General features: G+C 38.7%; 1 protein-coding gene across 2 annotated transcripts in view; it reads right to left on the reverse strand.

Moving 5' to 3' along the window:
• The window catches only part of spegb (striated muscle enriched protein kinase b), a 45,894-nt gene extending 22,696 nt beyond the window's left edge, over window positions 1-23,198 (reverse strand). Inside the window, exons 1-10 of one of the 2 annotated variants that reach the window (XM_042494392.1) lie at window positions 22,130-23,198; window positions 9,403-9,486; window positions 8,712-8,778; window positions 6,248-7,803; window positions 5,932-6,075; window positions 5,630-5,812; window positions 4,400-4,566; window positions 3,572-3,660; window positions 593-768; window positions 68-328 (exon numbers count right to left, since the gene is read on the reverse strand). In XM_042494392.1, the coding sequence (XP_042350326.1) occupies window positions 68-328; window positions 593-768; window positions 3,572-3,660; window positions 4,400-4,566; window positions 5,630-5,812; window positions 5,932-6,075; window positions 6,248-7,803; window positions 8,712-8,778; window positions 9,403-9,486; window positions 22,130-22,547 (3,145 nt within the window). In that variant the 5' untranslated portion in view covers window positions 22,548-23,198. Of the gene's footprint in view, window positions 1-67; window positions 329-592; window positions 769-3,571; window positions 3,661-4,399; window positions 4,567-5,629; window positions 5,813-5,931; window positions 6,076-6,247; window positions 7,804-8,711; window positions 8,785-9,402; window positions 9,487-22,129 lie in introns of both variants that reach the window. The other variant, XM_042494391.1, reaches the window with a different exon arrangement.
• Window positions 23,199-27,167: the final 3,969 nt, after the last annotated feature.

The following is a 27,167-nucleotide window of genomic DNA, read 5'->3' on the forward strand; positions in this document are numbered from 1 at the left end:
AGACAACAGATACATTCATTTTAATTTTACACCACACACATTGTGATCTTCTCTCCTTTCAACATACCTTTAGCTGTGCTGAGCTTGCACGTGTACGTCCCGCTGTCGTCCTCGTGTACAGAGTTGAGCAGCAGGCGGCACTTTCTTCCATCGAAGTGCATCTTACAGTTGAGCAATGCTGGCTGGATCAGTTTTCCATCTGCAAGCCAGTCCACATCCGTGTCCTTCGGTCCGATGACATGACACTCAAACAAAACTGTCTCTCCAGCCTTGGCTGTGATGTCCCTGACCGGGCGGATGATAGCCAGGCCTGGCTCAACTGGCGGGGCTGGGTGTAAATAAAGGACATTTTCTGAAGAGTGCTGTAAGTGATACCTGGTGCTGTGAACTCGTCACTGGTCATGTTAAATGGTTTTATTCACTTTAAAGTATGGTATTAATGTCGATGCTATCACAAGAAACTACTGTCGGAACGTTAATAGCAAATACAAAATTGTGAAAAAGTTGAACTAACAAAAAGCATCATAATCAAACAGATAAAGAGAGTCTAATGTGTGACAACGATTAATGGAACATTTAAAAATAAGAGTACCTTTTACATCAAGCCTTCCTTCACACTGCTTTGTCCCATACTCATTGATGATCTTACAGGTGTAAATCCCAGAGTCCGACCTCATTGCGGACTTGATGGTCATGTTAAAAGTGCCATCTTCTGTCTCACGTACAATGTGACGTGGGCCTGTTTTCACTGTAACTCTGTCCCTCAGCCTACAAAAGAGGAAAATAAAGGGGTTAATTTTTGTTTTAAAACAAGAGAAAAATGACGCATCATACCACTCAGAGCTTTTTTAAACTTAATTTATGCAACAAAGGATGACCAAGCACATACTTTTTGTCAACCACAGGCGCTCTTCTGGCTGGTATGAAGGGGGTGGCGGTGTGGGGGGATACATTATCCAGGACTGCGAATATTATGTTTAGCACATTCTTTTCTGCTATTGTCTCTCGAGAGTCAGGATGACTAACTCCAATGACAAAACTTGCCGGTGTGAATCAGCCTATTCTTGTCTCCTATATTAAGGGATAAGGCTGGCATTATTCTATATTACACTTATAATAATAAAATCCCATGAAAAGACCAAAACCTAAGATGTTTTAGTCCATCTGCCAATACATTCCACCTTCTTTTCCACTGACTTTTATTAATGAAACTCAAACTACCATACCAACTTGTTAAAATAAATCATATTTGATCTGCAATTAGTTTGAATTCAAAATTGTCAAAATATAAGTGAAAAAGGGCATGCCTTGCACTTATCTGACTCAGCGCATGCCCTGTTACTGTTAAATCAACATTGCATGCTCTTTTAATGATAAAGAAACAGTGCGTGCCTTTTGCTTTATCAGTAAAAGACACCAGTGTTGTTCTCGTCTTCTCAGTAAAATAGAGAAAACCAGCGAGCCATGCTGACAGAAGACCATCTGAGAAGTGTGAGAAATTATTTTTAATGCAACACCAAAGATGGTTCATAAGGGAGTATTTAGAGCAGAAGAGTGGTGTATGTGTGACTGACTCAAAACTACAGTGCTGCAGTGCTCATGCCCGTGGTAATGAGGGAACATGTCACCAAGTTCACAGCATAGCCCTCTGGTATGTTTTTAGAAGTTACTCAACAATAATGGAGCCGTGTGGCACAGAGGAACAAGACATAGCAGGCTTTGGTTTTTTCATGTGATATGACAAAAATAAAAATATAGAATAGTGCCAGCCTTATGTTTTGAAGCTGTCCGAGCTAACAGCCATTAAGACCGGCTGATAGAACATAACATTAGGTTCTACAAACACTAATAATAAAAGACCTCACCCTTGTAAGGATATTTCAATCCGATCCGGCTATTTTTGGATTTCCTAACTATAAAGCATAAAATTGCTGGATGTATGTATGTACAAATGCATATATATGTGTATGCATGTATGTATGACATTATGTATTTGTCTTTCGCATATATCAAGAACCTTCTACCTGATCTAGTTCACACTTGGTGGATGTATTGCTGGGGACCCAAGTACGTGCATTATCATATCTGGGGAAATTTAAACATGCAGCGCATTCAATGTTAATAAACTTGAATAAACAAGCGAACAGTGCTCTGTGACTCTGTGCAGCGGTGGGGTCAGGGCTACAAGGCCCTACAGGGATGAGCATATCTTCATCTATGTAAGCAAGAACTCTATCGCTTGCTTCAGTACATTCAACTACACATGAAAAAAGAGAGATGTTACATTGTAGCAAACTGAAACATATCAAGCATCCGTGATTAACTTCAATGCTTTTCAAATCAATGCTTTTGGTCACAGACCCACGAAGCGCAGGCCTCTACAGAGTCAAACAACATGTCGTCCACTGCGGGCTGGTGTCTGGTTATGCCTCATTGACTGCAGTTTGTGCTGAATATACAAACGTTATAACCAAACTCCTCTTCTCTTCCCTGGAGTCAGCAAGCATGAGTAGATAGCCTACAGAAAAACTGCCATCTGCCTTTGAAACCAGAAGTGTGTAATCTTGCCAAACTTACTACAGTAATAATGTTACTGCCTCTAATTAAATCAATGCAATACTGTTGCAAAAAACTAATACGCCTTTTCAGAAAAATTGTAAAGCCACTTAACATTCCTCTAGTCCTCTTGACGATGAGTAGCTGCGAATGTACAGTATTTAGTGATTGACAATGTTTTTTTGTGAAGCAGAAGTATAAATACACAGTAAGTAAGTCGTATATGAGATGCATTTTTTAAAAGTTCTTCAAGGCATGTTCTAAGTTATTTTGTTGTGCAATTCTCGAGAAAACTGCGAGCAGCGATACCACAGGCCAAGCCATCAAATGTTTTGAACGAGCACTGCACTCACTGACTGTGAATTCCAGATTGTTGTCTCAGAGCTCATTAGCTCAGCCAGACATTTGTGGGTCTGGGCAAAAAGCAGCTCCATGGTAAACAGGGGAAGTATGATTTTCTACTCTTTTCCCTATTAAGACTCTTTCTGTCAGCCTGGAGGTTGTTAGGCAGTAAACATGAATCTTCCACTTCCTTTAACAGATGAAATAAAGCTGCACGCTAGAGAACAAACTCTGCAGTCAAGCAGTGATGTGCGAGTTCACACTTCACAAGAGCTAATTCAAAGTTCAGTTGACACAGTTAAGAATGACTTAACTGACTACCAAGACACAGTGCCTGGAGAGTTTGAAGAAAAGGTTAAGCAGCCAAAATCTGTAAATCCGTATCCCAAAGTAGCATCCAGGACTCCCGATCACAGGCCCCCCCCCCCAAAAAGGATGTAGTTTATGTGCATTTCTTTTGTTTTTTAAAACTTACTTAAAATGATATGACCATCATTCACTTGCTAATACCTGTTTCCATGACTGGTCAGATGCTTCAACGTGACATTAGGGTTAGGGTTCATGTATAACTCTGCAACTAAGCAAGCCTGATGACAGTTGTGATACAGAGAAAGTCTTTTCCATGTCCCATGCAACCAACGAGTTGAAGTGGTTTGATGAAGTGAGAACCTACCAATAGAGCATGGGTTTGGGCTGTCCACTTATTCGGACAGACATGGTGACTTCCTGTCCTTCAATGACAGCTTGATCACTCATAGTTACCTGTTTGAAATGCAATGCAAGTTAGAAACTGAGAGGTGCATTTTATTTACTTGTACAAGTTATATTTGACAGATGTGTTGATGTGATGACCACAGTGGATAGCACGTTCATACAGAAAAATTAATATTGACAGAATAAAGGTCATCCTGTACACATAACATTTTCATGCAAACGTTTACCATTCATCAGAAATACAGCTGATTAAGTGTGTGTAAGTGTAAGTATGCCAGACATACAATTGCATACTCAAAAGACCCTGACACACCCAGCTGACAGTCAGCCATCATTCAATGGTGGGCCATTGGTGATAGTAAGTTGACCTAGTGGCTGCAATGTGACACTCGTCTGCATTTTCCCCACCAATTCAGCATGTTGAATCAGAGTCGGCAAAAAACGTCAAGAGGGAGTGAGAATGAAACAAACTTGTGATATAAGGTAAGATTGTTTCTCTTTAGCCATTAAGCTCTTTAGCAGAAATGTTTCTTGATGGATTGTGTTGTTGGGTAAATTGTCGCTGTTCTTTTAATATCGGATTGAGTTGTTAATGTGCTAATTGGCTGACTAGCATAAAGACCGTTTACACATAATAATTTCTGGCTGAGAAACAGCGTTGTGAGGTGACGCTGCTGGGGGCTTTCATTGCTGCTAGTTCTCTGATGTTGGTTTGGTGTGTCTGCACCTTGACAGGTACATATTAACCAAGTACATATTAATCAGGCCTAGTTCTATATATTCTCACCAGGAAAGCAGGGGGTTGCCTGAATCGTGTGTCAATAGTGTGCTTGAGCTCTGGCCCTCCAAAATCCATGCCTTCCTCCAGGGGACTGAGATACTCCTCATCAGATGTAATAGGGCTGCTGATATCCCTCGGCACACCCAGGTTTCCCTTTAGCTCCTGCACAGATTCTGTAAAAACATAAAGGTTACATTATATTTCATGTTGTAGTTTCAGATAATACCGGTTACAAACAGTTCCCATATGTTATTGTGTATCTGTAAACTTTATTTTTTTCATACTAAGAGCTTAGCTCAATGAGAACACAGGGGTTCAGGGAGTTCATGTAAAAAAAGACAAAGAAAGCTTAAAATATAATTAAAGTCTTAGATGTCAAATGTGATATCCAAACAATAGTGGATTCACAGTGGGTGGAGTCAGTGAGCTTCAGTGGGCAATTTATAGGTTCAGTTTCGCCTCTGAGTTGCTATGGTAACTATAAGTGAGGTTGTTCAGCTGGAATATATGGCACAGACATTTTGCTCAGTGAGATAATGACAAGGGAGCAGGAGAGAAATCAACTGAAACACAATGCCCTGTTGGGAAGAGACCACAAAGATGTTCTTTTTAGGACAGAGAAGATGGCTTTCCAAATTAAAAAATATTGTTAGATACATTGGCCTACTTTTGGATATGAAAGCTATTTTCCATATCAATCTATGGGAATATTCTAAGTGTCCTATTCTGTCTTTGACTATCATAACAATAATGCAATCACTACATCCTCATTAAATGAGCAGAAATGCAGTATATATCTGCACTGATAACAATAAATGAACAAACATTTCTGTCATGGTGGTCACAGCAGCATGATGCTTTTCATATTAATGGCCATAATCTTCTATCTAGCTGAAGTGCTCTAATTTAATATAAACAACTGAGTAATTTTGACTAACCAAGCAATTAATGCCACTTTCTCTGCAACATAATGCTAATCAGTTTTGCAGAGTCAACCACCACATAACAGTATGCAAATGACCTGCCTAACTCTCCCTACAACTGGCAAGTACTTGTTGCCTTCATTGATTGGACTGGTTAGGTTTAGGCAAGAGGAATGTGGTTTTTAAGGGTTAGTTTATGAATGTCAGAATAAGCTAATCAGAGGCACCATCCTAGGATTCGCAAATTCTAAAACAATACTACAGTATATATACCTACTTAAGTTCCATCTGATATCCCCCAAATCAAACGTACCTGCTTTGACGATAAGGGTGGCATTGCTGGACGCTCTGCCCACCTGATTAACAGCAGTTACACAGTATTTTCCAGCATCACTTATTCTAGCCGATTTGATGAGCAGAGTATGTCGTTCACCCTCCACTTTGACTGTATAATAAGCAACGCCGGTGATTTCAGTGTTATCTTTTGTCCAGGTAACTTTAACAAAGAAGACAGAGAAGACAAATCATATCATTTGTGTATTGCTTGTTTGAACATAAAATCTGAAATGATCTTTGACATTTTCATTGTTAAAACACAAAAGTACAACATGTTACCTTCAGGAATGGGGGTGCCAGCAATGATGCATTTTAGTAGTACATCTGCACCAGCAGATGCTACAGTGTCCTGCAAGGGAAACTCAAATACAGGTGCCTCCAATGGGTCTTCTCCAGCAGACACATAAGAATCATCTGAGGAATCTGTACAGTTTAGCAAAAGACAAGCCTAAAGTCATTCTCCCCTGTGATCAAATTAGAGGAAACCCCCCTCTAGTACCAACTGGATAATTGGTTGAGTAAACATGGAAAGCAAGCATAATTGAACTTCACACTGGTACAGAACGCTAAATGAAAGAAGCACAACAGATCTAACCTAACTCTGGAGACATGGGTCGAGGACGACGATTCTTTCCTTTGGTCTTTAGCTGTCGTCCCTCTTTGGCACTAGCAGTAGACTGCTGAGGCTCACTTGTCTTCACAGGAACATCGACTTCCATTTTTTCATCTTCAACAATAATTGCAGGGATTCTTATCTTTAAGGCTGGTTTAGATGGATCCACTTCCATTCTCTCCTCGGTTGGAGAGACTGGTGACACCCTTGGGGGCTTTGAAGGAGGTTGATGAGGAAGATCTTGCGAAACGACAGCCCTTTTTTGTACCAATGGACTTTCAGGTCTTGTTTCAATTTTTCTTAATGCTACCTCTATTGGCGTCTTTCTCCCTGAAGTCTCATCCTTTTGTGATGTTTGCACAACAGATTCTTGAAGGTGTGGGGATTCTTGCATTCGAGATACCCTTTGTACAAGTGGACTTGGTGGCCGTCGTTCAACCTTGCGTAATGTCATCTCGGCAACATTTCTGCTTGGTGACTCTTCCCTTTGTTGATGATAAAATGCTGGTGATGATGATCTCTGAAAGATTTCTGTTACTGGACTGACTCTACTTAATTCTCTCACCGATCGTTGTCCTGGTAAGTCAGATAATTGCATCGACTCTGGGGTGCCTGCAACTTCTCCAAATCTACTGATTGTTACAGTTGTTGAACCAGTGCTTGCTGTCCTTTGGGGTTGGGACTTCAGTTGTTCTTGCTGTGTTTGCTGTTGTTGTTGCATTGGTTGCTGACTAAGATCCTTTTCTCTCTGTTCCCTTGCCCACTGGGCGCGTTCCCTTTCTTGAAGCTTTTGAAGGACCTGAGGAGGGATGGGTTCAATTTTCCTGAAAGGCTGGCGCTGCTTGCCTTTTAGAGTGAGTTGTTCAGTTGAAAACGACTTTTTCATATGAGGTTTGCCTACAAGCTTCTTAATGCGCTGGAGCTCTTCAGTAAACTTGTTCTCAATGTCTTGAACTTTTTGGGAGTAGCGAGGTTTGTCCTCCAGGGAAGCAGCTCTCTGTTTAAACATAGACCTCCGTTCAGCAGCATCCTCTTTCAAAGCCTCTCTTAGATCTTCCCTTGAACTTTCTCTAGAGATGCCCAACCGGCTTCCTCCATCATCTGAATCTACAGATCCAGCACGATTGAACCCTGCCCAGGATCCTCCCGAGATGGAACCCTCTGGAATATCAAGGCTTCGTCTTCGCTCTTCTAAGCCACGGACCTTCTCAAATACTTTTGAGCTTGCCCTTGTAAGCTTTGGAGATGGTCTGAAAGTAAATTCTTTCCGGGAGTATTCACTCAGTGGAGTTTGTGATCGGGAGTCCGGGGTGCTACTTTGGGATACAGATTTTGGCTGCTTAACCTTTTCTTCAAACTCTCCAGGCACTGTGTCTTGGTAGTCAGTTGGCAGAACAATTTTCTTCCGCAAGCTAAGAGGTGTAGTTGAACCAGAGCGACTTGGCATTGGAGAGGAGGAAGGGCGTTTGACGAGTCTTGGGGATGGGGGTGGGAGGGCTTGTGGGGGAGATTCTCTTGAAAAATTCTCTGACTGGCTCCTGAAATAGAGGATTTGAAGCAAAATCTGTTGGATTCAGTAGGTTGTTACTAATTAATCTGTTGAGTATTGTATTTAGTATGAAATGCAAGTCCAAAGGTCAGTCCCTCCAGGATGTTGCAGTGTTGAGATCACAACAATTTATTCAAATTCAGCTAATCCCCCTGAATTCTGCGCAACCTTGCAATTTTGTCAAATCAACGCAATTTTACCGCAAATTTGACTTAATATAGGTAAAATCTAATTCCACTGTAGACGTGAGGGGAGCGTATTGATTCCCTTACCCCCCCCACTGCTGTGGGACTGCAGCTCTGTGCCTGGAAAAGAGCCACACACACATGGTGACGGGGATAACTGTTAGCATCACACTTTACGCAACAATTCTTAAAGGTTTAATCTGCGAGATTATCAGCTGTGTGTAGGATGTTAACTGCTGCTGCGGGGCATCTGCCCAAGCGGCAAAATATGACAAGTAGTAACGAGATCACAATGTTCTGTGTTAGCTCATGCTACCCGGGCAGAGAGAGCAGGAGGAGAGCAGCTCACGGAGATGGTCTTCAGTGCTGCGTTGAATGGCAGTAACAGCTGATCAGCTGCGCTCACAAAGAAATTTTAATTCTGTGGGAAACACTGAATGCTCATAATAATAAGCTCCAAATCTGTGACAACATCATAACTATCTCTGCAATTTTCACTTGCCCCAGCAATTTCATTGCCAAACAAAAGACCTATAAACACTGCAACACGCATCACAACTTTTTTAGAAAAGCTGCCGGGAATTTAGGCATTTCAGGCTGCAACAATTCCAAAAACAGTCCACGAAATCCTGGAGGGATTGGCTGATACAATCAGCAGACTATTGTCTTTTTTAAAAACTGCTAGGGTTATTTGCATGTTTCTTTGCCTTGCCTGGTTGTGTTAGAGTGATCCTCATGTCCATGTGTTCTACTGTCATCTTCTGCACATTTGTCCATCACTGCACCTCATGTAAAGAGGAGATATGACATATTAAACAGGTAAGCCATCAGGTTCTTGCGCTGATTATATAACAAGGCAAATTAATCTTAATTTCTTTTCTAAACATCAGATCAAAGGACAATTTGAAAAGTGGTAATGAGCATAGTACTCCTCCAGTCTACACAGCATCTTAGCGCCTTTAAGCGCTTTGTTTTTGTTTTCAAGCATGCAAGCACAGCTACCATCAGCTTTGATTTTAGCCAAAACTCTTCCTACTCAGCACTCAGCAGAGACAGACAAACTTAGCAACCAGCTGGTAAGCACAGTGGAGCAATTAGCAGCTAAAGAGCTGGTATTTTACTACTGTGTTATATTCATCACATAGATACAGATACCACAGATTAATGTAAACGTAACTGCTGATACCTTTACCATGACAACTTAATAAGATAATATGTTAGTGATGTGTTCTCAGTTCATTCCACTGCCAGTTAGTGGCCAGTTTCCTTTGTAACTCAGAATCCTCATTAATATCTATCATTGTTGTATCATTATAGCACTGATTGAAATGTGTAAAACACAACTACAAGAAAATCCAAAATTGTCTAAAGGAATAATTACAAACTAGGGACATGGTTGATACCTGTATGCACAGCCTGGTCCTCAACATCCCCACTATCTTCTTTGGTCTCAAATTGGTCACCTTCATCCTCTGTTGTTTCGGAATCTGAAAAAAAAGAAAAAAGATTAGATGATTGGATTAGATTTAGCAATGTTTGAAGAACACTATTGATTAAGTCAGTTAAAGAGAATCATTTATGGTATAAAACCATTTAAAAAAATAAATATTATACATTTTTTGATCTTTCAACGCAACTGGAACAATGTTTCCATAGTGGCAGAAGAAGAAGAGAGAGCACACCGTTACTATAGGAACCAACAGACTACATTATCCTATTCACTTTACCCTTTAATGGTCTTGGTGAAAGGCAATTGGAAAATTCCTCTGCAAATTCATGGTGAAGGTGACATTTCAAATTTGCAATATTTTTAGACCAGACTCCCAGCTATGAATGAAAAAACAACATGTATGCTAGTCTAAAATATATTAAAATATGTACTTCCAAATCTGCAATTCAGAAATCACATTAACCTTCTTCAGCTACAGTTTATGTATTTTTATGTTGGACCTCATCTCTTTTTTAGTTCGACTCTCAGTTGACCTGAAAAGTTGTCACCCAGTCAAGCTAAATGTACTAAATTTGCTACAGCTGAATAGCTGTTGAGTCTTTATCAGTCATACTTATTTCATCAACAACTGCAAGTTATCATCAAGAAAGGGAATATAATATGTGAATGCAAAATAAAGATGGATTTTAGTATTTCAGGGGGAAAAAATTCTAAAGCTCTCTTTAAAGCTAAAGATTTGTTCCAGCTGTACCATCTAAAAGATATGACTATTTTCCTCAGTCTGAGAGAAAATTCAGTCATTGGTAGAACTCAAAATAGAAAGCACTATTGAGTCATTGGCATCCCAGCAGCTCTCATGAGGTGTTTGCTTCACAGTAGGTGGAATTACTTAAAAAAAACAGAGGCTATCTGTTGTTCCCTTGCAGTAAGAGAACACAATAGGATAATGTTGGCCATACTGAACACGGAGGAGAAAGACTGCAAAATGCTCACACAAATTCAGTGGCAAGACAAAATCTATCACTCTGTAGTACAGAAAACAATTAGATTTGCATTGTCAAACAGATTTTTTTCCCTAAAAAAACAGCCAAACCAGTTAACTCTTTGTGTTTCTTAACATGTAACATATTTATCAAGACCATGATATTATCGAAAGCTTTTAATTCTACATAACAAGTCATATATCGATGCAATATCAAGACATATGGTGACATTACAGAAAAATAAAATAAAACTCACTTGGGGACTTTGAATGCAATCCTTTTTCCTTGGTAGTATCTGGTGCTCTAATGAACCTTTACTTTGATATTTTGTATTATGTATGAGCATGTTCCAAATGCCACCAGAGTTTGGTACACTGGTATACTTCTGAAGCATTAATACTGAAGCAGTGCTCACATACCAAAAAAATGTAATGTAAATGTAGATAGATTGTTAGATAGATTGCTCAAAGAGCCAGTTATTCTCCCACCAATTTTAAAAGAATTTAGATTCTAGATTTTAGGAAAAAAGAGTGAAATACGTTTCTACAACATCTCTGAGAGGCCATTAAAATATTTTACAGGCTGTAATTTCGGCAATACTGCACGTGCTGTATGGGAGTGCCAATTTTAATATGACTGGGTATACACCAGAGCATCTAATTAAAGGTTCACTAATTTTTAGCCATGCTGGTTGTGTGGATCGAGGGATGGCAATATTAGTCAGCACACCACTTTGGTCCAGACACTCATTGTTTCCAGCTGACCTATTCTAATGACTTTGGTGAATTTTGATTGGCATCAGATGGCAAAAGTATTTTATCATTTTCAGTGCTAAGTGCAAAAACAGCATACGCTATAGATGACTATGTAGCATATTGTTGTACATATGTTAGTGTGGAACTGGGACACTGTATTAGTCTTGTTGACCACTAGCAGCACTAGGGAACAATGTTTTAATGAGCAGGTCCCCGTTTTGTTTGCACATGCACATACTGTTTACACAAGTGACACCATACACATTGCTGCTGATGTTCTTAAACTAATCCACTGATTTGCAGTTCAGAAGGAGATTCTGAGGCAGCAAACATGCAAAATCACATTAAATGTCAATGTACACACTAGCAGAACAACAAATTCAACATGGCCCTTTTATGTCCAGACTGACAGGAAATTACTTTTCTATAGACAGAACGTTCAGTTGTACATACAACTGATAATCAATCAGTGTAGCCTCAGTAGAGTTAACCAGAAAGGAGACAAAATCAGACAAAAATGAACGGCAATAAAATAAAAATTAAATAAAACAACTTTAAATGACTTTAAAGGAAATGTTATTGGTCTTAAGAAAGGTAGAGCAGTAAGCATGTTCCAAAAGAGGAAGCTGCTATACTTCACACAGCTTAATTAGTTTGGCCTGACAGGGGTATGGTGGCAGTGAGTGACTGCATGGGGTATTACTGCATATATCCTACTACAGTCCCAGGAAAGTGGTTCATAAACCTGTCACTGCAACCCTGCAGAAAACCATACAGCTCAAGTTACATCCTCCAAAATGAGATTTACACTTTGTTGAGTATTACCTCAATATCAGTTTTACACTCTTTGTTGTTGTGACATTTTTTAGAGGGGAAAAGAAAATAGACTTTTGTCATTCATCTTCTCTATTCCATTTTTTAATTCTGCTAATTTGAAAGGACGGTTATTCCCAAAACATTTTTCTTTTACCTGTAGTGCTATTTTTCAATCTAGTTTGTCTAGATGTTAGTTGCAAAGTGTTGGAGATACCGGCCGTAGAAATGTCTGCCTTCGCTTCAGTAAAATGGAACTAGCTGGCACTCGTCTTGTAGTGCTCAAAAGCTCCAAAAAAATCAGGTTAGATAAATTCAACAGCAATATCTCTCTCCAGAAATTACGAACTGGTTACTCAAGACAATCCACAGACCTTGTGAGCATTTTCATGTAGGAACTATTTTCTTTCTAAAGAACTACCTGCCGACCATATCACTGCACACACGTAAGCCTGAATCCACTGCTAGCTCACCTAGCACCACCGAGCCACAAGTAGCTAATGTTACAGTTCAGCCATTAATGTTTACATTCCACGCTATTACGAGCACTTTCGTCTATGAGTAGATGCACGCTTCCTTCTGCACAGTGACATGGTTGGGAGGCATAGTTTGTAGAAAGAAAATTGTTCCTACATGAAACCACTCACAACAAGGTCTGTGGATTACCTTGAGCAACCTGGTCATGATTTTTGGAAAGAGACATTGGTGTTGACTTTTTCCAACCGTCCAATTTTTCTTTTGCACTTAAAAGTGATAGTTCTGGATTTTTGAAGTTGGGCTGGATGAGATACTAATGTACTATAATCAGTGTATTAGATACAATACCTGGCGGTCAGCACATTCCCGGTTTGCAAAAATAGATGGGGGGCGCACCCTACAGCTCAGCATTACCATGCTGTATAAAGGGGTTGATATCAAAATGTGTTTAAGCCACTTTAAAAACACCAACCTTAAAAAAATACAACATCCGTCTAAGTGGACGCTATATTTAGAGTGTCTTCAACGTGAAGTTTCATTTCAGACAGATCTCATAACAGCTGCTAACAGCACTTTCTGACCCAAACAGCGCCAAAGGCAAAGGTTGTGTGACGGCCAAGTAAAGTGGTGAAAATCCAAAATATTATTTCCTCTTAGACTGATACTGAATCTTATTGGTAGGCCTGTGTGGTGCACACCCCATCTGTTTCTGCAAACTGGGAGCATGCCAACTGCCAGCTACTGTATGTAATATACTGAATACACATAACTATCTCATCCAGCCCCACTTCAAAAACTATCCCTTTTAGGAACCACAAGCCAAGTGCTATCTAGTTTAATTATTTGGAGAAAGGGCATACATTTTTTTACAGCCGATATCTCTAAAACTTGGAAACTCACACCAAAACAATCTAGATTGATCAATAGCTCTACAGTTACGATGGAAAATATGCATTTTTGACTTTTGAGGGAACTATCCCTTTAAGGCTCACACTGTAACATGAAGGTTAGAAAATGTTTCAGGGTATTGTTCATAGTTTAAGAACCCCATAACTGTGAAAGGAAACTCTAGAAATAACCCCACCCCCTTACATGAGCATTGTCAGTCTGAGAAACACAGTCTATCGGCATTTTAGTCAAAGTTGCAATTCTCTGAAGTTAGTTCAAAGCAACGCCTTGAGGTCAGTGGCGTCTAATCAGAGTTCTAGTTTCTGCTGGCCAAGGTGATTATATTCCACAATAAAATGGGTCTAATCTCATTTCCCATGTGATTAAAGTTGTACAGAGTAGCTTCATCTCTTTTAATCATTGTCATTGCATCTGACGCTGTCAGCTAAAAAACATTGTGTGGTCAGTTGTTGAAAAAAAAAAAGGTTTCTGTCAACATCTCACATGTAATATTTAACAGTCTTGTATGTTCTACATACAGTAAATCGTCAAATCAGTATATAATACATAGACATATGACTGACAAAGATAACATAAAATAGCACTTGCCTGATTTTTTCTTTGGTCTGGATTTTTTTCATGGCCACTGTTGGTATGTCCTCGACAGGTATTTTTTGTCTTGGCTTACATTCAGCAGCAGGGTATTCCCCGAGATACACTGGGGGTTCCGAGCCATTACTACACGTCTGAATCAGGAAATTTTCTATGAAAACATCACCTCTTAATATCTAACTTGGATATAAAGGTTCAACTTGTTATATATTGTAAGTCTGCTAACATGCAGGTCAAAGCTTCTCAATCAAAGCAGTAGTGCAAAGAAAAAACGAAAAGAAGGCACTTTAATCCATTATATAACAAGTTGCGCCTTAGAGTGTCAGCACTTCTTCTGAAAGAATCCGTTTCTGAAAAGCACAGAGCATTGATCTCCAGCCGCAGGTGGAAATGTCTGTTGAATGCATATCATCCACTCTGAGGGAGCCCCCCTGTCCACACAATAGCGAGCGACAGTGTAAGCATCTTCCCCCGCTGTGTTCCACCCCACAGGCAGTGCACACCGATAGGCAGAAAAACCAGTGGGAGTGATCCAGCCCTCTTGAGATCAGTGTTCTACAGCATTGGTTGACATTTTTCATTTTTCCTTCCTCCCCATGTGTCTGTGTCTCTTATTCTTCAACCGGTCTAACGAGCCGATGTTGTGTTGTCGGCAGGGAAGGGGAGAATCACTGCAACAGCTAAAGGGAGCTCCTCACTCCTCTGCATTGCTGGAACACTGTTAGCTCTCACAGCAAATGTGTAACTGGCTGCTTAGACTGACTACACAAAGCCATCCTATTTCCAAAGGATATGATGGATTTAATTGCCCTAGTCACTGCTTACGCACATTAAAGAGCTATCAAGCTATTGTACTGCTGTAGACGACTATTTGTGCTGCTGCTTCTGTTTGATACATTTGGTGTAATTATTCCTGAATATTCGGTATCATCACATGGTACATTTTGAATGACTCAGTATCTAAAAATGTTTCCCCTGAGGGAAAGGAAAAGGCATAACTGCTTACACATTTTATTTCACCAACGAATATAACTCAGTGCACAGAAATAGCTACGCTCAGAAATGTCATTTCAATTCAAATAACAGCACACTGTGCTCAGGACAAAAGAACACAATGAGCATGCTGAGAGTTTCCTCATACACTTAAGTAAATACACATCTTTAAATAAACCAAAGCTAAAAAAAGGGCATTACTTTACAGCATTATACATGAAAGTACATCGATAATAACGCTCACTAAATTGCTAATGGTTGAAGTCACAAAATGTACTTTTATAATTGCAAATACCTACAAGCCTTAATTACATGGTTTGTCGATTATGTAATATCAGGTCATGGAAAGTGCCTTTTTGTTTCCCTGGCAGCTGCACTATTTGTGGACCTTTTCAGTTCTTTTTTTTCCATTTATGTGTTCAACATTAATTTAACAAAGGGGAAATCTGACATAATCCTCTGTCTTGTGACAAAAATAATGCAAAGTCTTAGTGTTGGCTGAAGCATGCTTTGGCAAAGGCTATGTGCTGGAATATTACCCTGTGGCAGAATAATTATGTCTCCTTACTGGTGATATCCGTGGCCAGCGGCACTATGTTTTCAGGTTGTCTGTCCGTCCCTCTGTATGTTCGTATATAAATACATCTGTCTGACCGTCCCATTCTCATATAGACGATATCTCAACAACAACTGGATAGAAAATCTTCAAATTTAGCGCCAATGTCAACTTGGACTTAACTCTGACCAGAGTAGATTTTGGTGTTCATAAGTCAAAGGTTAGGGTCACTATGACCTTGTCTGTCTTATTCTTGTGAACACTTTAACTCAAAAATGCCGTGAGGAATTGTTTTTTGGTCTCTTTTTTCAAATCTGGCACAGACCTCCACACAATCTGGAACTGCACCTTAACGGGTTTGCAGAGGCATACAATTGTGAGGCTGTAAAACTGGTTGTGTTCTCACTGTAACTGTAGGCATATTAGTTGGTCTGAGTAATGTCTTATATTAAAGTGATATTTTATAACAACTTATATCTAACGCTACCGAAATGAAAACCGAGGCTGCCAGTTTATCCGGCCTTAAAGTTGTTTGATTACTTTCACATATCCAGCGTTAACATGACAGACTGACACTAAAATGCTAAATACTTTAATGCAACATTAGCTTTTGTTTTATTAAAGCTTCACTAAAGAATTGTCATATTATCAGCACATAAAATGATTACATGTAATGTGAAATAAGTTGCTTTTAGTGATGAAACCACAGATAATTATTACTAAACTCTTCAGTCTCTTTCAGTTCAGTCTATTTTTGCTCTTGGTTTTAGTTTTGTTTTGGATGTTATGGTCTGCAAATTACTTTCCCTGAAAATAGTTACGGATGCGCCATAAAAACTTTAGAGGGTGCTAATGTGTTAGCACTTTTATTTCCAAAAGGTACCACTGGGCATGACACAACTTCATAAGACGAGTGAAAATCAGCTTGTTTCAGGAACTCTCTTTAAAGTAAAGCCAAAAAGTGATTTGCTCTTTTTTTCTTTTAACCTTGTTTCAATTTACTTATTTACTTGTTTGTATTACTCAGGTCCAGAAAATTACACCTGCAACATTAGTAGAATAACCTTATTGTACTACCACAATTCTTACTATGTTTAGGTCACTAAAGTATTAATTAATATTAAGACTCATCTTGCACTGGGACCATTTTGTTTCCAGGTGGTTCCTTTTTGTTACTCCAGCAGCCACAAATATAAAATGATGTCATTTTATATTGAAATATTTCCAACTGGAGTGAATTATATTTCAAGACTGAAGAGCTAACTTAAGAATCACAATTTCCCGAGAGACTCCAATACTAATCACAGTTGGTTTCTATTTTTTTCTTTATTTTGATACATGATCCAGTATTTGCTTTTCTTTTCTGTATATTGCTACCACTACTGTTTTGCATTTTCTGTACATCCAGTAGGTAGTATTACAATCCAGTATTCTCCTATTCCTCACGGCTTAACTAAAGATTATGAGCTTTAAGCTTTCCTTAAAATAACATACCACATTAAACCACAAAAAGCAGTCAAGGGATTATGTGTAGCTGACTTGGCAAACTGCTCTGCAATTTGCTGCAAATATGTTTTACTGCTGTCACCTTTAATTATGAGGTTATAAATAGATTTTAAGGTTTGACTTAATGCAAAATAACAATTACATTGGTACTGTATGTGATCAGATACTTTTGAATCCACACTGCAAGATAGCTGCTGATCTCAAAGAGGCTTAATAATTCATCACCTGGGACAGATTTCTGTATTTCAGCCATGTTTACTTATTGCCATGTCCTCTTGTTTTCACAAACTGTTACTCCTTGTACATGATATTGTACTGAATATGAGCATATGAAATATAGATCCCTCATATTCTTGAAACTCCACATCAAAGTTACTGTAATTATGACAAAATGGTCTGCTACTCCAAATCTTTAACATCTAATATAAACTTTACAATTACAAGGAATCAGGATTTATTGTCTTTTAAACAAGATTCATTTGTCGGTCTATTATATCGACCTATAAAAGCAACATGGTGCTGTAGGGGATTTCCAGAGTGTAGCAGAAGCTCCACCTGTTCCCTCACATTAATGGTCGGGGAAGACAACACGGTGAGGAAAACTATCCAAACACACTGGAAAGGAGCCATGGTCATGCTCAGCGGTGACGTCTAAGCTCTCAGTATTAGGTCTCTCCGAGCAGTATGTTACTCTGCAATCTTTAAACTTTAAACAGGCAATTTAGCTATTGAATATGGGAATATAGCTATTAAATAATTTACTGAACTGTTATGAATCACCAAACTCTAGATCTTCCCAGCTCTGTGCAGCTTTTGGCATCTTTCAGCTCAGTATTTTGGTTATACTGCCTGGAACTTACTGTTTGGTCTCACCGACATCTTTAACCTCCAGTAACATGACTATAGGAAAGTTGCCTTGTATCAGCCGGATGTGTCAATAGGCAACTGTTTGCTTACAAGTTCACTGTATCCACCCAAAACATGCTAACATCTTAGTTTACAGCTCATTTACACTGCCCCCAAGTGGCCAAACATTTGTTAATGCAGGTTTGAAGCTGCACTAATCAATATTTTCATATACATATAGTGATCAAGGCATAATTTGGAGTGGTTCACCAACAGATGATTATCCCCCAACTCTGCAGTTCACCTCACCTCTATGGAGCATTTAGGTGTCTTTCATTTCATTATTTTGGGGTTACATCACGTCTTCACCATTTTGGTTCACTCTCTCTGCTCTCATCAGAGCGGTTTTCAGTGAAAAGCTGAATGCTATGCGCCTAGCAACAAATGGAAGACAAATTTAGCAACAAGCAGGTGAGCATAGTGGAACATTTACCTGCTAAAGTGCCAGATATTTTTTCTCAGGAGTGGGTGGAGGGTAAAAATAGATGTGGCCAGGGAACATATCCCCATGTGAATGCTGATGCTGCTCTGTGTCTGTGTAAATAGGCAACTATTTGCTAATGCATTCATCATAACAACTTTATATGATGATAATATTCCAATGTTGAGCTTAAAACTAGTTTTGCTGCATTAGTGACCAAATTAAATTTAAAGAGTTGTTTTTATTATTATCTTTAGTTATCTTTGGTTTTGCATATCATTTACTCATTTGTGGTATTTATCAAAAGTTTTTGACTAAATAATCAACTGACTGCAAAATAAAAAGCAGAACTTGAAGGAGGATAGAGACACTATTCATTAAAAGCAGGACGGATCATGATAGATGCCCGACGTCACAACATAAGGCAGACATCTTTATGCATATTTAGTAGATGTTATGGATTCAAAATTGGCCCTTTCACTGATCAGTAGAGGGAGGGAAAAAAGTCATACAGGGCCGGACTAAAATTAGCAGTGATGTCTTCCTGTGTAACAGGAGAGACGTTGGCCTGCTAACATCACAAAAATCTAAGGCCTGGCACATTCCACTGTATAAATAACTAGGGAGAGTTGGTGGATGAGGGGGGCGGTACAGAGACATTTTCAAAGAGGGAGCGAGGGAGAAAGGGCTCAGGCAGTACCATTGAGTGATGGGACAGCTGGAGACTACGCACATGGCAAAGCAGCATAGAGATGAATCCAACTGAAGGTTAAAATGGAGAGCCAAAGGAAAACTTCTGAAGAGATTTTTTCAGATCTTATTTGAGGAAAACTGATAGGATTTTGACTACTGAGTACTATTAGCCTCAAGATATTGTGCATACTAGAGCACAAAACAGAGGATCCAGGAACATATGATCACTGCTTATTTTAGTATCATAGCCTGTTAATGCCAATGATGATCTTCTCCTGATCAAAGTCACAAAACTGAAACACTGATCTTACTTGAAACAGAGCTATGGGAATATAGGTGACTGTTGCCAGCTTACATGAAACCACTTTTCCTGTAATATCCTCAGTGAGCTGTGCTACCATGATTACTACTATCACACAGTTATCACAAGGGTGTTGTGAAATAGCTTACTTCTCTATTTTACTGTATTTCAAAATAAAGTGGCTCCCCTGTCGTGATGAATGCAATGCAAAGGTGGCTAAGTAACAAGTGTGAAAAAATGGAAACAGCACATTAATTGTGGCATACAATATATGCCACAATTAATGCCAGAAGTTGCGATTAAAGCTGGGGTAGGCAGTTTTATTTTGGCCCCAGTGGTAAAACAAATCCCATAATAAACTTTGAGCATAGTCTGAGATAACACTAGACTGCTGCATCTCCTCTTGGCTCTGTTTTCAGACTTGCCATCAGGCCATGATGGCAAGGAGGGGCTGAGCAAATGAGCTGCACGCAACTCTACAATAAAATAAGAGAAAATGAATCAGTGCATGGGTAATCTATATAAACATATATTTACATCTCAATTGCTTTTCCAAGAATCACAAAATAAAGTTTTACTGCCGGCATCCTATCAATAAACTAGGCAGATGGGGTCCTGTTGTTCATTTCAAGTGCTCACATTTGATGGTACATCTTTTATGTGGACTATATCCAAGCATCCAATATTTATACAGTATATGAAATGTAATACACTGTGGTTGCTTGCTGCCCACACTAAAAGGAATCCTTGTCATCACGTCATCCAGTCTGCAGACATCACCACTCTTTTATTCCCCAGTTTTTGAACTGAGCTTGCACAAAGCATCTTGTTGCTTGAACTTAGCAGGGACTGTTATGTAAGCACTCAGTCCTTTATTCTACATTATCAGAGATCATTTGCCCAAACTTTACCAGTATTAAAATGATAAACTTAAAGTTATGGTATTGAACTGTATTCAGCAGTGATGAGTCTCGACATTTACCCTCTCAGCAGGAAAAGTCAGTTCTAAATTGAAAAATGCGTTTCCACCACACACTGCAGAACAATGACAAAGTACCTGAGCGGATATATGAAGGGCATATTTGTGGAGCTGGTAATGTCATTTTTCAAAGCAGCTGAGGTGGCCAACGCACTCAGGTGAACTGAATTTAGATCAGTGCCGGAGATCACAAGATGCATGAGAAGAGGTTTCGTCAATCATGATGAAAGTGCTTTAACAGAGAAGAGCTGCAGCGGCCTTCTGAACATCCTTGGCTAGAGATTGAGGAATCTGACTGTAACACACTCTCAAAAGCTCCATTTGGTCGAATCAATCAAAAGAAAGTGTTTTGAGAATTATTTACTTTTAGAGTCTCTGCATGCATGGTGGACAACTAATCAACTTTATCATCAGATGGTAATTTCCAACAGCAATACCCACAATTCTTTACTAAAAAAAACCCTATTGTTTTCAAATTTTGATTTCCAAAAGAATAACACACAAAAGGCATACTGGCATTTTGATAACAGAATAGTGAACTTCCAGGAACTTGAAAATAAATATGACCTAATAAGAGTGTAAATGTTTGCAAAATATTCTGTCTCCCAAAAACTTCCATCTCTAAAAAATGTAGTGTTTCATCTAGTTACAACAACCACTTCTCTATCCTCTCTGCACAACAGAAGGGCGAACTGCAGATCTAAATGAATGACTCATATTGGATAAATATCTTTAACATTATAAAACTACAGCTAATGCAATAATGTCATTTGCCAGTGCATAGTGACTGACCTATCATACATGAAACAAGTTACTGTTGTGAGTTTATTACCGTGCTTATTGCTTTTGTGCGCCTTACCAGATGCTTTGGGTAACAGTTTTGGGAAAACTAAAGATAGCGGCTGTATGTGTCTTGGAAAGTAAACAGATTGTATGCAATATTTTCCAATATTTGTTATCATATGTTTTGTAACTTGTAGCAAAGAAATATTTCATTTATATATTATATTTATATTTAATATATAATGTCTTGGTCTTTCTGTTTGGCTTTACATCTAAAAGTAATGTACATGCCACTGTATTATTTTACATTTTGTTTCCTTTCTTTTCTTTCCTTTTGGGCCTGTGTCAACCAATGAAATGAGATCCAATTATTTGATGCAGGATTTTTGACCAAATGTTCTTTTCCAAATCACTGATGAACAGAAGTCCAAAGATGACGCTAATGATTTGCATTGCCTTGCCATGTAGCAGATGTAACAGAAACTATTTAGCCCCTTAACAACCTACATGAATACTGAAATATGACCATGATTTATATTGCAGTTGTAGCTTGTGTGCTGGATGAGATATCAGTCAGCATTAATGTTCCAGCAAAAGGAAAAGGAAGCTCAACAGGCTGACGTGACGTCTTCGATTTAGTACTTGCTTGATGTAAGTGGCTGGGCCTTTTGGATGACTGCGGCATGCTGGGTAATTTTCATGGAAGTTGCAATAAATAGTCGTGTTGTTAAAACCTAATATTCTTACATACATGTACCGGTGCATTAGATGACTTAATTATGTGATATTGTTATATACATTATTATAAAGGGGTTCAGGAGGAACTTTAGGGGCCTTCTTGCAACATTTTTTAATAGTTAAGGTTTTTGAATAATTTGAGTGTAATATTATGCTTTAGTAGCTCCTTAAAATTTTTTATTTAGACACCACGTGGAATACTGACATCAATAGAAACTAATTCCTTTCTTTTCGAGGGCCAGCGCAGATACATACGTGATAAAATGTTTTCCTTACCTTCACCCAGATCCAAGACAGCCAGAACAGCGCTGCTCCGGGCCTCTCCCACGTGATTATTGGCGATGCAGGTGTACAGGCCAGCATCACTGGGTTTGCAATCCCTAATCCAGAGCCCTCCGTACTCCTGGTTCTCCATGTTGAGGAGGTCGTCGTTGTGGTACCAGTACAGAGAAGGCTGGGGGTCTCCAACCACAGTTACTTTCAGACGGATGTCACAGCCTGTACCAACAGCGGCGTTCCTCATTTTCCGTGTAAAAACAGGTGGAGTTGGGGTGGGAAAAGTGGGTCCTCGGGGGTCCGGGACGACCTGATCGGGGTTCGCTTTGGACCGTTTTGGGGGGATGATGGGGCTCGGGGGTGCCGCTGCTTCATCAGCCCCTTTTTTCAGGGTCATTTGTACCTCGGCTTTTCTCATGGTTGAGCTGATTTGGTAGATTTAGTAAATGTGTGTGTAGATTGTGTGGCTTTAACACTGACTGGGCCCTCTCTCAGTATTGTAAATCAAAATCCAGTGAGGGCATTAGAGTCTATCAGCAGCCTTCACATACAAATTACAGTTAACAAAGCTCTCACATTTTTGGATTTACGATTCAAGTCTTATCACTTGAAAAGCCCAATTCTAATATTTAGAATCATATCTGCGGTAGATAAAGTCTCATCAAATCGCTGTTCTCTGACCTTAGTTGTTATCCAAAGACAAAAAAGAAATGGTTGATTACCACGTTATTAAGCAGACAGAGATAGCTGCCACTCTCCTGCCCAGAGGTATTTTTAGGGCAAGACCCACTGGATCATGTTGCATTAACAGCTCCTTTGACTTGTCTCTTGGAAGTGATGGCCCTGCTTTCCCCCTCCTTTTCCTGATATTCCCCGACTTTCCAGCCTTTTCAGATTATTTCCCAGTAGTGTTGAACTTCTCCGTGAATCTTCAGCAAGTTTCCTCTTTATTCCCAGTGGCCTTGAGATCTATTCTTGCTTGGCTTCTGTTTGAATGCAAGCATCAAGTCCTGTCCAGCAAGTTGCACGGTAACCCCCCGCCCTCCTTGTCCCATGAGCTAAATCACCCCACTCATGATCTCCCCCTACTTCTGCCAGCCTGTCTGAAGGGGGAAATGACAGTCAGGGCCCAGCAAGCCTTACAATGACAGCTGCATGGTGATCCGTCTGCCCAGTCACTGTGAGGATCCCGCCCCCTTGTCATTTTTAGCCAACCTGAGGTCAGTAGAACATGTGAGATGGTGCACAGCACTTGGCACAGAGGAGGGGGTGGTCGGTACAGGACACAAATTTAATTTGTAGGTCAAATGTGGAGGCTGACGTGGCCTCCAAATTCTGTTGACGTGGTCAGATATCATGAAAACGAAAATATTATCACTGCATTAACATTGTGAGCTGGCAGCTATGGTTCTATAAAAGATGCTTCTTCTTCGTGAGGCAATATCCTGGAGTGCAGAGTAGAAACATCCAATGAAAATTGGTGGTTAGATCGTAAAACACCTGAAACACAAGAAACAAAAGACAAAAACAGCTTGGCATTTGTCATGCATTTCTACATATCTGAATAAATGGAAATATTTTCATCAAATTGAAGACAAATGATTGCAACTCACAATCATTTCAAACGTGTGCTGCTGCTAAATCAGTCTATTGCTATGCATACAACTCTACTGCCAGCATATTGCTAAAAATATAACAACACATCAATGAAAAGTCAAAACGCCCATGTTCCTCAGCAGCACAATTTAAAATGCAACTAACTTATTTGTAACTTTACAGCTAACTAGCATATTGCTCCATGTACATTGCGTGCATTCTCAGCAAGAATAAGGGACCAAACCAAGTCCTTTATTCACGACCTGAATCATGCAGTTCAGTGTTGGAAAATAAAACTTCACAAACAAACAAAAATCTGGTAACTTAAAATAAATCTTAAGTAGGCTAGTTAACATTAGAAGCATTTACGTTAATTCATGGACAAAAAAAACAAAAGCAAAAGTGACTGTAAAAATAAATAATCAATAAAGCCATACCAATATAATATTTCAAATAAATCTGAAATACATGTTACTATGAACACATGGTATTGTTACATATATAGGCTACTGCTTACATGTTGTTGCCTTGTGCCAGTGGTGTAAGTAAAAATACTTTGCTACATTACTGAAGTAGTTTTAGTGAGTATCTGTACGTTACTTGAGTTTTTATATTTCCGCCAACTCTTTCCACAAGAAAAAAAGAAGGGAGGCAGTAAAGAATGGTAGGGGAGGAAATGCTGGATTTTGTGCTTTAAATCCTGTAAACTGGGAAAAGCCTTTGTTTTCTTTAAGTGCATCATGGGCTCCATTTTTAAAGTGGCTTGTTGCAAAAAAAGTAAATGGTCATAGTTCTTGGAATTATGACTGTTTACTTTTCTATTAACATCATTTACTTGTACTTTTACTTTCAATGCTGAAGGACATATAATAAAAACTCCTTTAATACTTCAGTACAGTAAATATCAGATAGTTTTAGATTTTTACTCAAATAAGATCCTAATGAGTGACTTTAACTTCTGCCAAAGTCATTTTATGGTAAGATCTCTGCACTTTCAGTAAGTGTGGCTTTCAGGCATTTTATCCACTATTGCTGTGTGCTAACACATTCTCAAAAATAGTCAGGTGGCCAAGCATAAATCCAACATACAAGACCTGAATGGAGTGGTTTAATGTTGCAAAATAAGACTTACCTCTGGGAAAACAAACTAAGAAATTGAAATTAATCTAATGTTGGCTAGCAAACATTACTTGCATTAAAGTTATCAGAAGATATCAGCATGCCACAAAAAATGTCAAAAGCAACTGTAAAAGTAAATATCAATGCAGCCAAAAACGCTTTTAATAGCTCAAATGAATTTAAGGTACTTACTGTCAATACATATGACATTGGTTCTCTTACCTTGTTTGCATGTTGGTGCTATATGCTAACGTTAGCTTTGACAACACCTTGCTCTCCACAGATAGCTCGAGAGCTGTTTCGTTAGCTTGAAACAAGTAATGTTAGCATAAACGCAACACAGAGGACCGGAATGAAAAGGTCCGATGTCCTAAAATAACACTTACCTTCAAAAGAAAAGCAGGAGACTTGAAATAAGTCTTGAAAAAAGTCCACAGCTATCAAAATACTTCCACAAGCAGACTGAAGTACATAATGGACCTCTGTCGCAGTAGCATGTCACTGGAGGAAAAGCCCAGGTGAAACTGATAACCTTACTTGGCTGGCTGAGTTCCATTAAGTTTCCCAGTAAACTATTCCAGTGAGCCAGCATAGACAACACATAGGCGGTCTATGGGACAACACCAGGGCCTCCTCTATGTGGAATGCGTCTCTCATTAATGTAATTGAATACACCTGTGTTCCTACTGTGACGTCAAAACTGTAAAAAAAAAAAAAAAAAAAAGATCTATGACCACCTTAGACTGTATATAAAGACAAACAGAAAATCCAGCTATGTGGGCTATGTGGTAACCATTAAGGCAAGCACGAAAAGGTTTTTAAACCAACTGTAAATACTGAAGAGAATGTTATCTATATTTAATATATTAACTATATTATTAACATTTAATACTATATTGAAATGCTAACCGAGATAATAAATGTATTTCACATCAAATTCACTGCATTATTATTGTTAGTTGCAGTCTAGAAGGCTAGTATTAGCCTTTTAGTTTTAGCCTTTTGTGCTGTTACCCTTTAATTTGCCTCAAATCTGCTGGTTTGAGTATATTACTACTTACTTACTTACTTATGTATGTATATATGTATAAATTTATCATTATTATTATTGCTATTATTAATTTTATATTAATTAATTAATTTATTTATTTATTTATCTGTATCCATAGGTTTTATCCTGCCTCTGGTGTTTCTTTACTTATTATGGTGTTTCCTCAGTTCCTGGTTTTAGTGAGTACTCTTATTTCAGTAATTACAAAGTCTTGCTTTTTTATCTTTCCAATGTTATATAATGTCAGCGGTTTTCAAATTTGGAAATTCTTCCTACAAGAAATGTAACAATACCTTTAATATCTATAACACTATTCGTAACAAAGTTTGTGCATTATTTATAATATCCTGACTGAGACACATTATTCTGAAAAAATACTACAGTTGAATTTCTCATTTTCAAATACGGAAATACATTTTCTCATTTGTAGAACATACAAATAAACTGTTGATGTTATTTAAAAGTTCCTCAGTTTAATTTTAACTTTTTTTTTTTTTTTACAAAAAGCTGTAAGTGAAGAGTGCCAAAGTTCAATCATATGTCCTTTATGTTGTAATGTAACACACAAGCACATTAACTTAGCTGAACGATTAGGTTTTATGGATTAAACCTAAATAAACTGTGAGGAAGACTAATCTAATGTAGTAATAAGCAAAATATTTTTCTTCTGCTCCTTTTTTGAAAGTAGCGATGGCTGTCGGCTGCACTTCCCTCAGACCATTTTGTCAACAAACTACTGTAAAAGGGGGATTTTCTTCTAAACAGAGGCAGAAGAGCTTGCCTCTTTGACCTCCAAGTGATTGCTTTAATGTTGCTGCTGCTGTCATCACAACTTCTGCTATTTCTCGAACAAGCTGCTAAACTACTAGTCTTATCTCGTAGCAGCTGTTCATATCAAATGAAAAGCTTTTCTAAATATATGAGGCGACTCAGACACAGAGCAGACTGATGTTTATATAAAACTTTAATGATGATGCAACTATACAGACAAATTGATTGTCATATGAATGAAAAGAGACACAGAAATGTCAATACATTACTATAAAACATAAATGGAGTTATACAGAACTGTACAGGATAGTTCATGTTGCACTTGATGCAGTGCACCCTGAGTAAAATGCTCTGTCATGAGACAGTGGTTTGTAAAACTGAATAGAGGAAAATCATTTTTGATAATTCACTTTCAAATGCAACTAAATATCTAACCATCTAACTAACCATCTTTACAAAATGACCATTTTTAGCTTTTTCCAGAGCTTTCAGCTACATCTG

The sequence above is a fragment of the Plectropomus leopardus genome, chromosome 10, assembly GCF_008729295.1.
Source record: "Plectropomus leopardus isolate mb chromosome 10, YSFRI_Pleo_2.0, whole genome shotgun sequence".
Taxonomy (NCBI): domain Eukaryota; kingdom Metazoa; phylum Chordata; class Actinopteri; order Perciformes; family Serranidae; genus Plectropomus; species Plectropomus leopardus.